Here is a 15,128-nt window from a genome sequence, read left to right on the forward strand (position 1 = left end):
AATGACCTTCCAATAATCAGACTGATTAGGTATAAGCATTCTGCTCTTTGCTGCATTAAAACAGGTGAAGTAGTCCAGAATAAATATCTTAATTAAAATATGCAAAAGCAGAATCAAATCTGAATAAATGAACATTTGTATATACAGGGCCCTAACAAAATATTTAGTCAGATGATCACACAGGGATTATGGCTGTGGCCTTCAAGAGAAACTCCCTAAAACTACCTCTCAGATATTTAGCTGCATAATAAGCTCTTTGAGTTCAATTTCTGGCATTAATGCTTATTTATCTTGCTGAAGTAATGAGGCTGGCATTAACTGATGTAATACATGGGTAAATACTAAGTTGTTCAGGGACTTACATGAAGCCTATCAAGACTGTATATGGTTCAAAATAAAAGAAGACTTTTTAAATCATTGTGACTCTGAACAAAATGAGCACACAGGTATACACATCTCCATATGTAGAAGGTCCTAAATTGACAAGACTCTTGAGATACAACTGTTCATCTAACTTTCCTTGAAATGAGAGAATACTGGAAAATAGTGAAACTTCAAATCTCTAAAGCCCTGCCTTTCTACAGCAGTAGATACATGCATAAACTAGAACAAGAAAACTCTCTAAATACAGACACCCAAACCTTTTGAAATGTGTCAAGCTGTGAAAACGCATGCCCACTGTGTCATTCCAGGGACAGGGTGCAACTCCAAGAGGTTTATAGTGACATCTTGATTTGAATAATCCTCGTGTAGTTTTATGTTTGGGTTTTATGTGGTGTTTTTTGGTTGGCTTGTTTTGAAGTTTTTGTTTTTTTTTTTCTTTTCTGTGCTCCTTGGAAAGTACCACCCCTTCCACCACATTGGCTATGCTCACTCCACCTGTCATTTCATTGCCATGTCAACCTAGTATGTTTGAAGAAATTGTGCTGTGTAGTGTCATTATAAATGGTAAACAAACCAGCCAGACCCCTATACCATATGTCAGTGAAAATGCTTGTGTGACTGCAGAATCAGAATCAAGAAAATTAGTGAAGTATGTTGTTAAAACTATTCCTGAAATATGACCTGTCCTGGGAGTTGTAATACATTTTTAGTTTCAAACTCTTCTTCCAGCACTCCTCTGGAATTGTGAAGAAATGAAGCAGCAATCCCTAACTATGAGTATTAGTAGCTGAAGGAAGTACCATGTTCTTATGCCTGCTTTAATAAGCATATATTAAGAATAGGTATGTACATTTTTGTGGTTCCTCTAAGCCTCCCAATAGATGTGAACTAGAATTTATCAGTTCTTCTCATGCCCTCATGCTCCTTCACTTGGAATGCTTGAAAAGCTGAATCAAAACTCAGTCTCTGATCAACCAAGATGTCATTTAAAATGTAAATGAACATAAATGCAAATGTAATGTATATGATAGACAGAGTAAACTTTACAATGTATGAAATCAAGTTACAGTGGAGAGACCGATTTTGGAAAATAAAGATAGGTGCTGAGTTGATTGCTCTTATGTCCAGTCGTAATGGTGTAAATCTTGTCACTCCTGTACAGAGTATACCCCACGACTGGTAATGTTTGTTTTGCTAACAGTGTATAGTACTGAAATAAATTAATGCAAATTTGGACCTTAAAGACATTTTTTTCTTGCACCTGTGAAATACCTTCCTGAATTTAAATTTACAACCTCTGAACTGTGACCCATGTTAGATGAAGGAGAGATTTAGACATAGTTGGTGCAGTTGTAGAATAATGTGTCATGCAATCTGTGTGACTACAGGTTAGTCATGCCCATTAGTTTTCCTTCAAATTTTCATCTTTTAATACAGGAAACATGGTTTAACTTTAGATTTTGTTTGTATCTAGTAGCACTTAATCCTCTAGGGTTTTTATATGGTTTGCTACATAATTTGTGTTGTAAAAGGCAAAACTTCTTCTGTTACACCTACCAGTTTTTCCTCTGGGTAGGCAGCATTGTAAATTATTAAATACAACTACAGACAGTGTCATGATAACTTTTAATGTGATGGTGAAGTGAGAGCATTGATCTTATGTAATTTGAGTCAGAAAAAGCTGAACAGGTAAACTATTTGTAACTTCTTACAGCTGAATAGGAACATAAGTAATATTAGTAACAGAAAAAAGGCCATCTGGTCCAGCTTGCCTGAGTTTGTTTGATTGGTTGGTTATAATCTCAACCACCTGCTTTTCCACTGAGCTCTACTTCACCAGTCCTATCCTATTCCAGAAACAAATGTATCTGCCTCTTGTATGCTTTTCTAAATCTTTCCTTATAACTTTGATTATTTGGACCTTATGTGGTCTTATGGCATGGGAGATCCCAAAGTCTCAGAAGACACTGATGCTGGTAGGTTCTGGATACTCAACACATGTACAGAAAGAAATGCTTCTGATCTAATCTACTTTCAGAGCAGATATGTGGATGATTAGAAGACTGGTGTGATAGAATAAGGTGAACATCTATGTGGTGCTATGATTGCCTTGGCCAATTACAAAATATAGATGTTTATTTGCTTTTAGTTTTAACAATAGACATCTGTACTATTTATAATCTGTACTGACATCCTGCTAAGACATTTATTATTCTTTTCTCCAGATTCATCAAGGCAGTACTCTCTTTCTTGTATTTTTGGAGGGGAATATGGGGAGCATTTAGTACTCTTAAGCTACGGTTCTTTTTGCAAGTAGCAAAGTAAAAATCAGTCCTGTGAAGCAACATTTTCATTCTATGAACTAAGGAACAGAGAAATTTATAGTTCAGCCAACATTTCTCAATCCCCATTTAATTTATCAGTCATTCTGCTTCTCTCCGGCAGTGGTTAAATAATTGGGAATGGTATTTAAATGGGACTAAAAAGATTTAAACAATCACTTAAATGATGGTTTGATCCACTTCTGCAAAATAATCTCAGCCTTTGTATTCTTCACGTTCCTTATGAACACATGTGAATTTTCTGTCCTAATGTGTTTCAATAACTAAATCTAAATTAAGTTCACTTGTCTTAATAATTATTTTTTTTTATCCCTACCCCCCTCCCTGGAGGTGATGTAAAGAAGGTTCCTGTGCAACAGCCACTGCCCTAGATTTTGTGACACTGCCACTGGGTGCTGTAAATTATACTGCTTTGATTATGTGGGTGTTGATTCCCTAGGGTGAGCTCCTAGCTGTTCCTCTGGGGTTTTAGGAAAGGATAATCTTAGCCTGGACCGGTGTGCCTCCCTTGGGCTGTTGTTCAGCTGCTGCTGAGTGACTCTTGGATGGGCAGCTGAAAGAAAAAAAGACTTCACCCATTGCTGGGACCTTATACCAAAGAACGTAAGGTAGTGCTGGGATGTATACAGGCTAGTCCTTTAACTTACAAGATTTGAGAGCTCCCATGCTGGGTTTAGAGATAATGGGTGCTGGCATGCATATAAAATATCTTATGAAAAAATACATAAATGCTTACTGTTTGATATGTCTTAACACACTGTAAAACTTTGTACTTACAAGTATGTTTTCCATAAAAAAATCAACACTTTGCAAATAAAGAGAAAGATTCTCTGTTTCCTTCTCCTCCCCTGCTAACTGTGGGAGGAGATTGGCTGTGGAGTAACAGGTTTTTTTTGTAGACTAGAGTTACGTTTGGCACAATCTGCCTAAAGAGGCCAACATCACGCTCTCAGTTTGGGTCAGTTCTTTTGTCTAACTGTGGATTTTAACTAGTGATCTCAAAGCAGCAAAAAACTATTTTTAATACTGAAAATAAAATACCCTACTCTTTGCCAGATAATAATGACATTTTACGGAATAGAGGAGCCTGTTTTTCTTAGGCAGATCTGTTTCCTATATACAGTTTTAATGGTTGAGGTAAGTCTGCAGTCTAGTGCCTTGCACTTCATAGCTTTAGTGCTCAGTTTTGTGTGTTTGAAAAGTACCAAGTGCAATGGATGCAGCCTGTATTAAGCTTTCAATCTTAGTTTATTTTATAGCTTAGAGAAAACAGATAAAAGAGAAATAATTTATAGTAGGATATATTAAAATGTCATAATTAATCAGTTAAAAATAATTCTTTTTTTTGTGCTTAGTACTTTCTGTCTCTGAAATCCTATTCTTTCTGTTCACTCTGCTACTAATTATCCAGCTGCTAGCTGTAGGCCTTTAAAGTCAGAAAATTCAACATCAGTCAGGAGACATGTGGCTGGAAAACCAGTGAGCATGTAGGAGGAGTGCCTTTACAGGTCAAGTGCTATAGCTGTTCTTTAACAAATCAGTCTGAATTAGCATCATAAGAGCCTGTTGGTATTCCTGCTCCCCCGCACCTCCGGATTCATCTGTTAGCTGCTGCTGTTGCCAACCCTCATTTTACACTCCCAGACCTGTAATCTGTTTCAGTGTATGCTGGCAGTGCTGGAGCAGCTTTGGCCCCACAAACATCACGATCAAAACTTATGGCAAACATAGAAATGCACTCTGTACCTGAAACTCTATGGTATGTGGCTTCACCAGGCTTCAGCTGATAAACATTTATTAATTGTTTTGCAAAATGGAATATAAAGTAATTCCTCTGACCGTTAGTCAAAGTTCAAGAGAGAACATCAGTTGACATGGACACTCAAGTATAAGGCTTTCTGAAGAGCTGTTTCATTCCTCTTTGCTAAATGCATTTAATCATACTGCTGGTACCTGTATCTCAATGGATGGATCCAAAGTAGAGACCTAACTGTGTAGCCCTGATTTAAGCACATGTATTTGTTCTCTGTTGAAGGGACAAGTGAGGGAGTAGTGGGAAAGAAAACCTTGAAGATAATATTATGGTGCTAGAGGCATCCTCTACATTGTTCTTGTTGACACAGCTAAGGGTGGGCTCTATCAGATAGATACCTGCTTTGTGGGGTGTAGAGCCAAGCTTATATGTCCCCATTCTATTTCATCTTTAAATTGAGGCTTGTGTGCTTTGACAGTTGCCTGTGTTCTGGTCTCTTTATCCAACATATCTTTCCATGGCTTCATATTCTTAGTATTAGAATGATAAATGGAAAAGACTTAAAGTTTCAGCGTGCTTAACAGTATCCAGTGCCATTCTGTTATGAGACAGATGGACTGATACGTAGGTACTTGACCGATACAGGATCTATGGTAAGCTATGTGCTTTTAGGAATGGCAGTATTAGTACTGGTAACACTGGTTCAAATGTAATCTGTGGAAGTGCAGGTTTCTTTTTGTATGTATAGTGTGTGCAGCAGTATGAATACAATGGGTCTATCACTGATAAGTAAACACACAGTATCCTTCACTACATTGCTTCTTTTTGTTTGTCAGAGAAATAATTTGACACTTTTAAAACAAATGCATAGACAGCTATGGGTGGCCAATCATACTTAATACCTGAACTTGATTTCAAAGGGTTAATTGTCCTTTTAATTTATTTTTAATTGCATAATATGTAATGAACTTGTTTAAAAATCTGTTAATGGGGTTTTTTTCAACAAATAAGTTTTGTATTCTCTGGGAACATGATCCAAAACTCAAGTGAATTGCCTAGTGTCTGCCTGGCTTTTTCTATGGCTTGGAAATTAGTGAAGGAGTGGGAAGAAAGTAGATGTAATTTTATTTATTTAGAATATTTTAAAAGTTTATTTAAGAGGGGGAAGGGGTGTGTTGATGTCCCCTAGGCTTTCCTGATATCTCAGTAAGTTTCAATAGATTCCTTTGCAAATCTAGACTGCATTTCCACACATCTATCATTCAGGAACTTGGCTTAATAAATCATCTAAAACTCTCTGCACAAGAAAACTCTGTAGAGCTAATTCCTGTTTTACATCAGAATAACTTCATTTACTTATTAGTGTTAATTTTTACTGTGTCCGGCTTGGAAACATGAAGAACCAAATAAATGTATGCAGGAATTTGTCCTACAAGGTAAAAGTTACGTGAAAGCTCCATGGACATTTCTTTTGAAAAGGGATGTTTATGCCTTTGAGTTAGAAGACTTAAATTCCTTCCAGTTAATCCTTTTATTTTCCTTTTCTTTTTTTTTCCCCATGTGTATATTTCCCTAGCATTCTTTGAATGTGTATTTCTGAGGGGCAAAAAGTAAGATTAATGTGGCTGAGTTAGTATCAGTTATTGTTTTCTTCCTAATATCCTGCAGCTTTATGTTGCTTTAACGTATGCACAATTCAGAGTTTGGAACATTGTGGGAAAAGGTTTCACTGGCATCCATTCTTGCCATTAAAGTGCTTCCCATCTGAATATTGCCTGCCAAAGTATGTGGTATCCTGCAGAGCAAGAGGATGAGGACATAGATTGCAATGAAGCTGAACAGTTTGCACTTCCTAACGGTGACACCAGACATCAATCTTTTGTAGAGACAACCCAGAGTACAGAAGAATAAGAACTCTCACCCCCAACCCCCACCAAAAAAACAAAAGAAGAATTATCTTCTCTCTTTTTTTTTTTCTTTTTTCCATTTCATTCCAGCAGTTTCTTTCTAAGATCCTCCAAGATGAATATGGTCTCAAATTACATAAGCTGACATTTCAGTGGCTGAGACACTTTTGGGGAAGGGGGAGGGTGGGAGGGGAAGAAAAGAATTGAAGTTAGAAAAAACTGTAGGTTCTCCAAAATAACTTTTTTAAAAAAAATATAATTTATTTCATTTAGTCTCGGTTCTCTTTATCATCAAGCTAAGTAGAGTGCTAATTAGGTCACAGTTAATGTGTTTCACACATTTATACCGCAGTTTGACATCAGTATTCAGTAACACCAAGTTATATTACTCAGGTTGGCAAACACTCAGAACTAAAGATTGTCAGTGCTGTAATCAACCGTATTTGGAGAGGCTTGAGTCAAGTCTGCAGCTTGTATAAAGTGGTGCAGATCTATAGAAGTCACTTTGCACCAGCTGCTGAGGATCTTCTCCTTTACACAGAAATTTGTTGCAGGTTTTTATTTTAATATATAAATCTCATTTCACCAACAGGATGATTTATAGTTGTGCAATTAATGAGCCATATGCTCCTCTTTGTAGTAAAAAAAAAAAAGGTGCAGAAAGAGTGAAGTGTTGCAAAATATTGCTACATCAATGATCTGCAGAAGTTCACGATATACTGTGTCACACAATCAAGAGGCTGTGGGGGTGTGAGATGGATAAGCCTTGCTATAACCAGTAGGAACTCTTACTGAAGAAAGGATAATGGAAAAATTTGAGCCAAATATTGTTAGGAAATATTTGTCAAGGCTTGGTACTGGGTTCACATCAGGATTTTGTGCTACAGTTTAGTTACCCTTGAAATTGCCATGGCACCAATTTATTTTTTGGTACAAATCAGAGCTGTTTTCAGAACCTTACACTTAAAGGATCTGTTAGGAAAGCCAGAAGAACTGGAAAATAGGCTGCCTGAATTGAGCCTTATACACCCACAAAAGAGAGAAGGGACAGTGTGACAGCTGCCTCTGTCACAGTTCCTCACCATACAGAGATTCAGATCTTTGCTCCAGAGATTATCCAGAGCTCAGAGAAACAAAACCAGCTACAGAGCTGCTCCAAGAAACTGGGAACTTTTTAATGATTGGCTTCAGCAATGTGCAAGAAATGTGTTGGTTGGGCAGGCTGGTATAGCAGAATTTGTGTGAGACCTGCTGTGTACTGAAAGACTTGCCAAATTTACCACTATTTTCAGAGGTTACATATATATAAGTTACTGAAACTTCATTCCTTCTCTGTATTTCTTCATCTTTTGAATTTTTCCTATTTGTCTCTGTGGAAGTGTCCAAATCCAACATTTGTATGCTAAAATAGCTTTGGATCGTTTATCTTCTCAATATCTTTCCCCACAAAGGAATGCACATTCATTTTCTATTAAAACTACAAGTGAAGTCACTGTGAATTGGTTTCTGAATCCTTACCTAATAACCTTTATTCCTTTGTGGTTTTCCATGGCATGTCTGGAAAGAGACTGTTAGGTTCCCCGCAGCCATATGAAGAGCTCACAGGCCATGAGTTAGGACTGTCCTAACTGGGACTCTGACCATTGTTTCCATTGATATAACTGTGTTGTATGAAGTTGGATCGGTACAGCTTAGCATCTGAGGAAAAAAACTACTACTAGAAGAGGCTGAGTCTTCAGGACCATTGTGGCTTTTCCTAGCCTTTCCATTGATATCCTATGCATATGAGGATACTGGCAAATAACATAGGGCACATATGGGTTGAAAGGACTATTATTTTGACCCAGCTGAGCTCTGCTTGCCTAACTTTGCAAGATTTTATATATTACATGTATAATTCACAGTCCTCTGGATTCTTGCTAAGAGGGGATATAATCTGGCCCATTGTTTGTTCTGGGTAGCACATGTAATACTTTGGCTTGTCTTGATTCTTCCCACGTTTCCCTAGACCATTCTGCATCTCAAGTTTGCAGATCTTCTTGTGGATTTTTTGTGTGGGAGCAGTTTTGTGTTTTCAACTGGTATGGCAGCAGATCAAGCAGGAGGTTTTGGCTTGTGGACAGATTCTGGAGGCAGGTTTTGTAGAAGGTTGCTCTGATTTTTGGCTTTTAAGCCATGGGAGCCTGTACCATGTATTACTTGATTATAAGTTAGCCCCCTCACTAAATAGTTTGCTGACCACATAGAGTAACTAAAGAAGAAGGCTGAAAAACAGAGATAATACTGAACAAAGCACAGAAAAAGCATCTCTCATCACAGAACGATCAGACATTGAACGCCTAGTGAAATTTCCTAATTAAGCTGCTGGGCTGCAACTATATAGGAGGCAGACTGTCTCATGGTAGCATTATTTTCTGCTCGAGACCAGTGGTGTGTCGTACTGTGTGATTGCCTGTTCCAGAATTCTCTGGTACTGCAATACATTTCATTGCAAAATGACCAAAGAGGATTAGATGGTGCTGAGGTTGAAGAAGAAAGTTAAGAAAATTGTTTGAAGCTATATAGTGAATCAAATTGAACTCACCACTTGAACTCACATCTCTTTACAGCTGGTCTTTTGATTTACATAGGTGATTGTCCCGAGAATTCAAACTGCTAACACTCTCTGTAGCCAGGGCCACAAAGTAAGAAAAATGTGTTTTATTAAAAAAAGAATAAAGAAAAAAAGTACATTTCCCTGTATACATACATCTTTGTGTGTGGTATAGAACACAGTCTTCCAGATAAATTCCTTGGATCTAATCCTGTTCTCATTAAACCCATACAGCCCTACGCTTGTGCTAACGTAACTGAGGAAAGAATTTGTTCCTATAAGAATTGTATTTCTAATAATAAAGAAACAGCATTTTTTGGCAAATAGCTTCTCTTGCAGCTCTTACTGAACAACACCAAACCAGAAAACAATGAAAATTTGGATCAGAAGAGTAACAAAAAAGGGGTGATGCCACAACAGACTAAACAAGAGAGTCACCTAGAGATCAATTCTACTTGTGTTGTGGAGATGATTAATGTTTGTAGGTAGATACTTTTGTTTTGAATTTTAATAAAGGCATTCACACTGGGCTCCAAAATACAGGGGTTTTAGCCAGCTTTTGTTAAAAACAAAACCCAGTAATTGTCCCTCTCAGTAACAAAACTTAAGTGGTGCTCTGTCTCTGTGGTTGTTCATCCAGTGCAAGTGCAGAATCCAGCAGGGAATAAGACTCTTTGAAAAAGCACTGCATGAGAAGAGATTTATCCAAACATTTCAGGAGTCTCAACAGAACAGATCAATTAGAAAGAGGTAGGAAGGTAGTAGTTAATCAAACAGTTATTGTTCTGTGAATAAGAAAACCTACTAGTTTAGCAGAGAAATTATTTTAATACTAGATTTTTTTTTACTCTTTCATCTTTGTATGGAGCATTGAAATGAATAGAAAAGAAATGACTGGAAGATTTGCCTTCCGGGCTATTCTTCTTCCTTCAGTCATTCTAGGGTTTCTCTTAATTCTGACTGGAGAGAAGTAGACCCATGAGATGATCGCTTTTCTATTGCTTTTAGGTGAGCACCGCACAGAATACCTGCCTCTGAAGCACTGCAGGTAACAGCTGCTCTAGGAGGCAGCAGCTTTTGTGCTGGGGTCAGCAGGGACCATGTCCTGGGTCAGAGATTTCTTCACACATGTTTGGCTTTGGAGAGTTCATTGTAATCTGGTAATCTGTGGTTCAATGAACAAAATTTTGCTGTCTTCTTATTTTCTATCTAGGTAAATGGTATTTCAGTTCCTCACTGAATACTGAAGGTATTTAATCTCATAAAAGATGGCAAGTGTAGTCAAACTGAAGGTTTTGTTTAAATTTGATTCATTAAAGGTTCATCAAATCTTTACCATTTCACTGATTTTGAGTATCGTATAAAATGGTTTTTTTCATGACATCACTTCTTGAAATGACTACAGGGCTTTTTGGCATACATATTTTCTCCTGTTGTTAATCAAAATGTGTTGGGCTATGAAAATCACTGAAAGCTACAGAAATGAACATAACTAAAGTTCTTGTTTTGGACTTTCTGCATTATGCATTCTTAAAGTGAAATCAAATATGCATTATGGCCAGTTTCTAGCACCACAAAAGAAATACTTCAGAGGTAGCAAAATATGGCCCTGGCCTTGGATCCATCTTTGGGACAGACAGGAAGGGATTTGATTCGTTCCAAAAGAAATGAATCTGAAATAGAGAAAAATTAAGGCTAAGTAGAATTGTTGATTGCCATACCAATATGGTTATGATGGTGTGTGAAAAATTACATTTTATGCATTAATGAGGGGGAGGAAGAGGGAGGGAGAGAAGAAGTGGGAAAACAGCATAGCGTCATGAATCCTTCTTCCCTTTGAAAAACCCGGAAAAGTAGATGAAGTAAGAGTACTGCGAAAAACCTGACTCCAGTGGACTTGGAGCCCACTGATTTTATTGAGTGGAGTGTGACTCTCCGATAACTATATGGAGGTATAAAGAGCATGAGTGAAAACTGAGGGCCAGGCGATAACCTGGCCATCATCCAGCAATTCCTGTGCAACACCAATTTTTATTCCTTCCTCACCTATCTGCATGGCATCATTCATTTTATTTTGGAATTACATGCTAAATCTTTTGCAGTTTCTATTGGATGATGGAAAAAAATATTAATTGATTCTGTACAATGGTAATAATAATGTATTGAACAATAATAAACTCCAGTAGCAAGATGTTGTATTTCCCACTCACGTTTGACTTAGAAAGCATTAATTATTCCATTAGAGCAAAGACTGAGTGGCTTCCACTTCCTGTTTTCTATGTAAAATTAAAAAAAACAAAAAAAAACCACCAACTGTGCTGGATTTGGCTATGTCTGTCTTGCTCTCTTTTTTTGATCACTATGAAATTTTTATGATTTTATTCTCATTCAAATAGCTTTTATCATTTTGCCTGAAGTTATTATCATTATGAATGAAGAAGTGAAACCACAGCTCTCCTATAGACATATACGTTTCAGTTCCTGTCATGTGTAGTTGGTGAGCAGTCAGCTGTATTCTTTGAAGAATGCTTGGTCTGTTTCTCATGTTTATGGTATGTCTTTTAGGTGTTATGGTTGTAATATTTTTAATGTACTAATGGTTACAGACTGAGTTTTGAGATGACCTATTTCACACTATTTCTGATCATCAGCTCTAGCTATTTGCCAAAGAATTTAACATAGTCTGTGCCACTGATGTCAAAAGGAATAGGACTGAGGGGCAGGTTTTAATTTGCTTAGCTGTAACTCAAGAAGTCAGAAAAGGCTTTAGCAGTTAAATTACTTGCGGCAGAATTGTTTGTTTATGTCCCTAATATTCCTGTAGTATATTTTTGAATGATAGATCATTTAACTTGACTCACATATCTGAGACATTAACATTTTACCAATATTCAGTTACCTTATTCCATACTCTTATTAGTGTAAGAAGCAGTTTAACTGAAAAATGAATGCTAATAAAATGTCTTTTTAGTAATTCATTTTGAAAACCATTTGACCTTAACTACAATGAAAGTAGACTGTAAAAATCATCATAGATTCCCTTCCTTGAACTTTTCACAATGCTGAAAAATGACTGAGGGAAAGAAGCAAGATCCAGTTACTGTACCCTGTTTGTACAGCTGTACTTCATTGACTGGAGGCTTGTGTTACACACAGTTTGTGATAGGAAGTAAATGCTTTTAAAACAAGTAAGGAGACAGGTCTTTAACCTCCACCTTTTCAGATGCTTTGTTCACTCATTTAGCTTCTGTCGAGGTCTTGGGAAACATTTAAAATACAAATTGTTATTGAGTACTGAAGCTCACCTGAATAATTCATCTCCTAGTGAGCTCATTAGGCAGACCTGTATTAGTATGTTGTTGTGTTTTTGGTTTTTTTGAGGGACAGTTCTTGGTATGTTGAACACTTGTTCCTTCAGGAACAAATGCATTTAAAGAAGGAAGAATTCTCATGTTGTGTTAAATGTTTTATTGCAGTTGAAATTACAGTTTTAATCAGCAACTGTAAGGTTTTCCAAGGACTTAAAGGACATTTTGAAATGATGTTGTCATGTAAATTACCGAACTGTGAAAATGAATTAGATTTAAAGTTCTCAGTTTCTAGCATACAAGACTGTTACCTCCTGCTATAGGACTGTCTAGTCCCCTGAAATGGTGAAGACACTGTGAGATTCATTAAGAGGATTTTTTTGACATTGCTTTGCATTGCTAGTACACATTATTCACCAGACCTAAACTATTTGAAGTAAGCTTGGCACCAGATAATTTCAGGACTTTAAATACACATTGAAAAATCATTCTGTGAATGTGACTCTAATATCTGCCAAGGACACTTCTCCAATTGCTCTGGTGAAACAAACTAGTGGCAACAGGAGTGTGCAGCTGGCGGAAAATGAGCTAACTTTTAATTTCTGAAATCAGCTGAGGCTTTCTGTATACTTCATCCTTTGAAATACACATGACCTTAAATTTAATGCTAAATAGGCATTGTTTGATGTGCATTAACCACCTTCTTCATCGTTTTGCTATAGTTAAGGTCATCCTCATCTGATGACAATGAACATATATCTATCTTAACCTCCCACTTAAGACTGTCCAGATAGCAATATACGATGCGGAGGGGCCACCCAGATCTGCTCTTAATGAGAAAATGCCTTGAAATACTATCAGGATTTTGAAGTATTCTTCTTCACTGCAGTGCATTGGCAGTGTCATGTCCTCAGAGGATGTAGTTGACATGGATTTTGCCCTTATTCCAGCAACCTTTTTGGAACTGTGACACAATAGAGTCACTGCTCTTCTTTGGCTGGGTCCAGAGTTCTCAGCAATTGATGATTTATTTTTCCCCATTTGCTACTAGTGGGCAGGCAGTTGCTGTGTTTTGTGCCCTGTGCTACAAATGGGCTTAAATATTTATATGTTCCAGAAAACTGTGAGCATAACAGCAGAAATCAGTTAAGTTTTTTAAATTTGAAGATTTAGATTTTTGGAACATTTGGTGTCTCTTTCTAGTTGTGAAATACAACTTCAGTAAAAAAATGCAGGCATGAAAGCAGAGAATCATAAAATGGTTTGGTTTGGAAGGATCTTAAAGAACACCTAGTTCTAACCCCCCTGCCACGGACAGGGACACCCTCCACTAGACCAGGTTACTACATCCAACCCAACCTTCAACCCTTCCAGGGATGGGGCATTACAGTTTTTTGGGGCAACCTGATCCAGTGCCTTACCAGTAAAGACTTTCTTTCTAATATCTAATCTAAACCTGCCTGCTTATAGTTTAAACCCCTTACCCCCTGTACTGTCACTCAAATGCTTGTAAACAAACAATCCCTCTCCATCTTTCCGGTAGGGCCCTTTAGGTACTAGAGTGCTGCTTTAAGGTGTCCCTGGAGTCTTCTCTTATCCAGGCTGAACATGTCCACCTCTCCCACCCTGTATTCATAGAAGAGGTGCTTCATCCATCTGATCATTTTTGTGGCTTTCTTCTGGACTCGTTCAAACAGCTTGATGTCCCTCTTGCACTGGGGACCCCAGAGCTGGACATGGTACTGAAGGTGGGGTCTCACAAGAGCAGAGTAGAAGGGGAGAATCACCTCCTTCACCTGCTGGTCACTCTTGTTTTGATGTAGTCCAGGATATATTTGGCTTTCTGGACTGCAAGTGCACATTGCTGTGTCATGCTGAGCTTGTCATCAGTCAACACCACCAAGTCCTTCTCAGGGCTGCTCTCGATCCAGCATCCTTAGTCCTGGTATCTCTGAACCCCAGAACAGAGCTCCTACTGACTCATGTTATCAGGACTCAGCTCAGATTTTCTGGTTGTTTAACTCTCATCTCACACAGCTTGCTTCTCTTCCAGTTCCTGCCACGGCCTTGCCTTCCTTAGCATGAAAGTTATACTGACTCTTGTCCACGCACTGATATTTCACCCAGCTTACCCAAACTCAGCTCTGAACGTTTGGCTTTATTACCTGCTATACTATCTGTGCTAAAATACTGAAGTGTAAAAAGGGGGATTAGTTACTTTTAGCTTAAGAAAAAGAGGTCTTGGGAAACAAATGTTATTTCTCCTCTTGTACATACCTCATTAGAAATTATGTGTTTTGCAGAGGTTAATATACTGTGGGCAGCACACCAAGTGCATCATAGTTCTGAGGATTACAACTTATTCACAGCCTTGAGACAATCTGTACTGCAGAAATACACCTCCTGGGTAAGTTGCACAAGATTTGACAAACCAATTAATATCAATGAGATTTAGTAACTAAAGAAAAACATAGTGTTTACCTCCCTTTGAAAAAAACCCATACTTTAAAAAATATTTTACACTGAAAGCACAGAAGTTGAAACTGAAGAATATGAGAATCATAAGCATAAAAACATATTAATAAGTGTTTTTACAGCAAACTTGAAAAGAGATACAATAGTTAGCTTAAGAAGGCAAATTATATTTTCATATTTTTTTATTAAAATGTGACAATATTTTCATTCAGTTATTCATGCATAAGTACAGTACAGGAAAAGATCCCAATATAATATAGCTACTCTAGACTAAGTCTGTATAACTGAATGGAGAAGGGAGAGAAACCATTACTAAAGATTGCTTTGGACGTGCAAATGTATTTATTTGTCTCTGCTCATTCATGT

At 37.5% G+C, this 15,128-nt stretch overlaps 1 protein-coding gene across 1 annotated transcript in view; it reads left to right on the forward strand.

The window, feature by feature from the left end:
* The window catches only part of AGMO (alkylglycerol monooxygenase), a gene marked incomplete at its 5' end in the record, with an annotated part of 193,391 nt that overhangs the window by 62,771 nt on the left and 115,492 nt on the right, over positions 1–15,128 (forward strand). The window contains one exon of the mRNA XM_084260189.1: positions 14,591–14,694. Within this exon, the coding sequence (XP_084116315.1) occupies positions 14,591–14,694 (104 nt within the window). The remainder of the gene's footprint in view (positions 1–14,590; positions 14,695–15,128) is intronic.

This window comes from Gallinula chloropus (genome assembly GCF_964237585.1).
Source record: "Gallinula chloropus genome assembly, chromosome: 2".
Classification (NCBI taxonomy): domain Eukaryota; kingdom Metazoa; phylum Chordata; class Aves; order Gruiformes; family Rallidae; genus Gallinula; species Gallinula chloropus.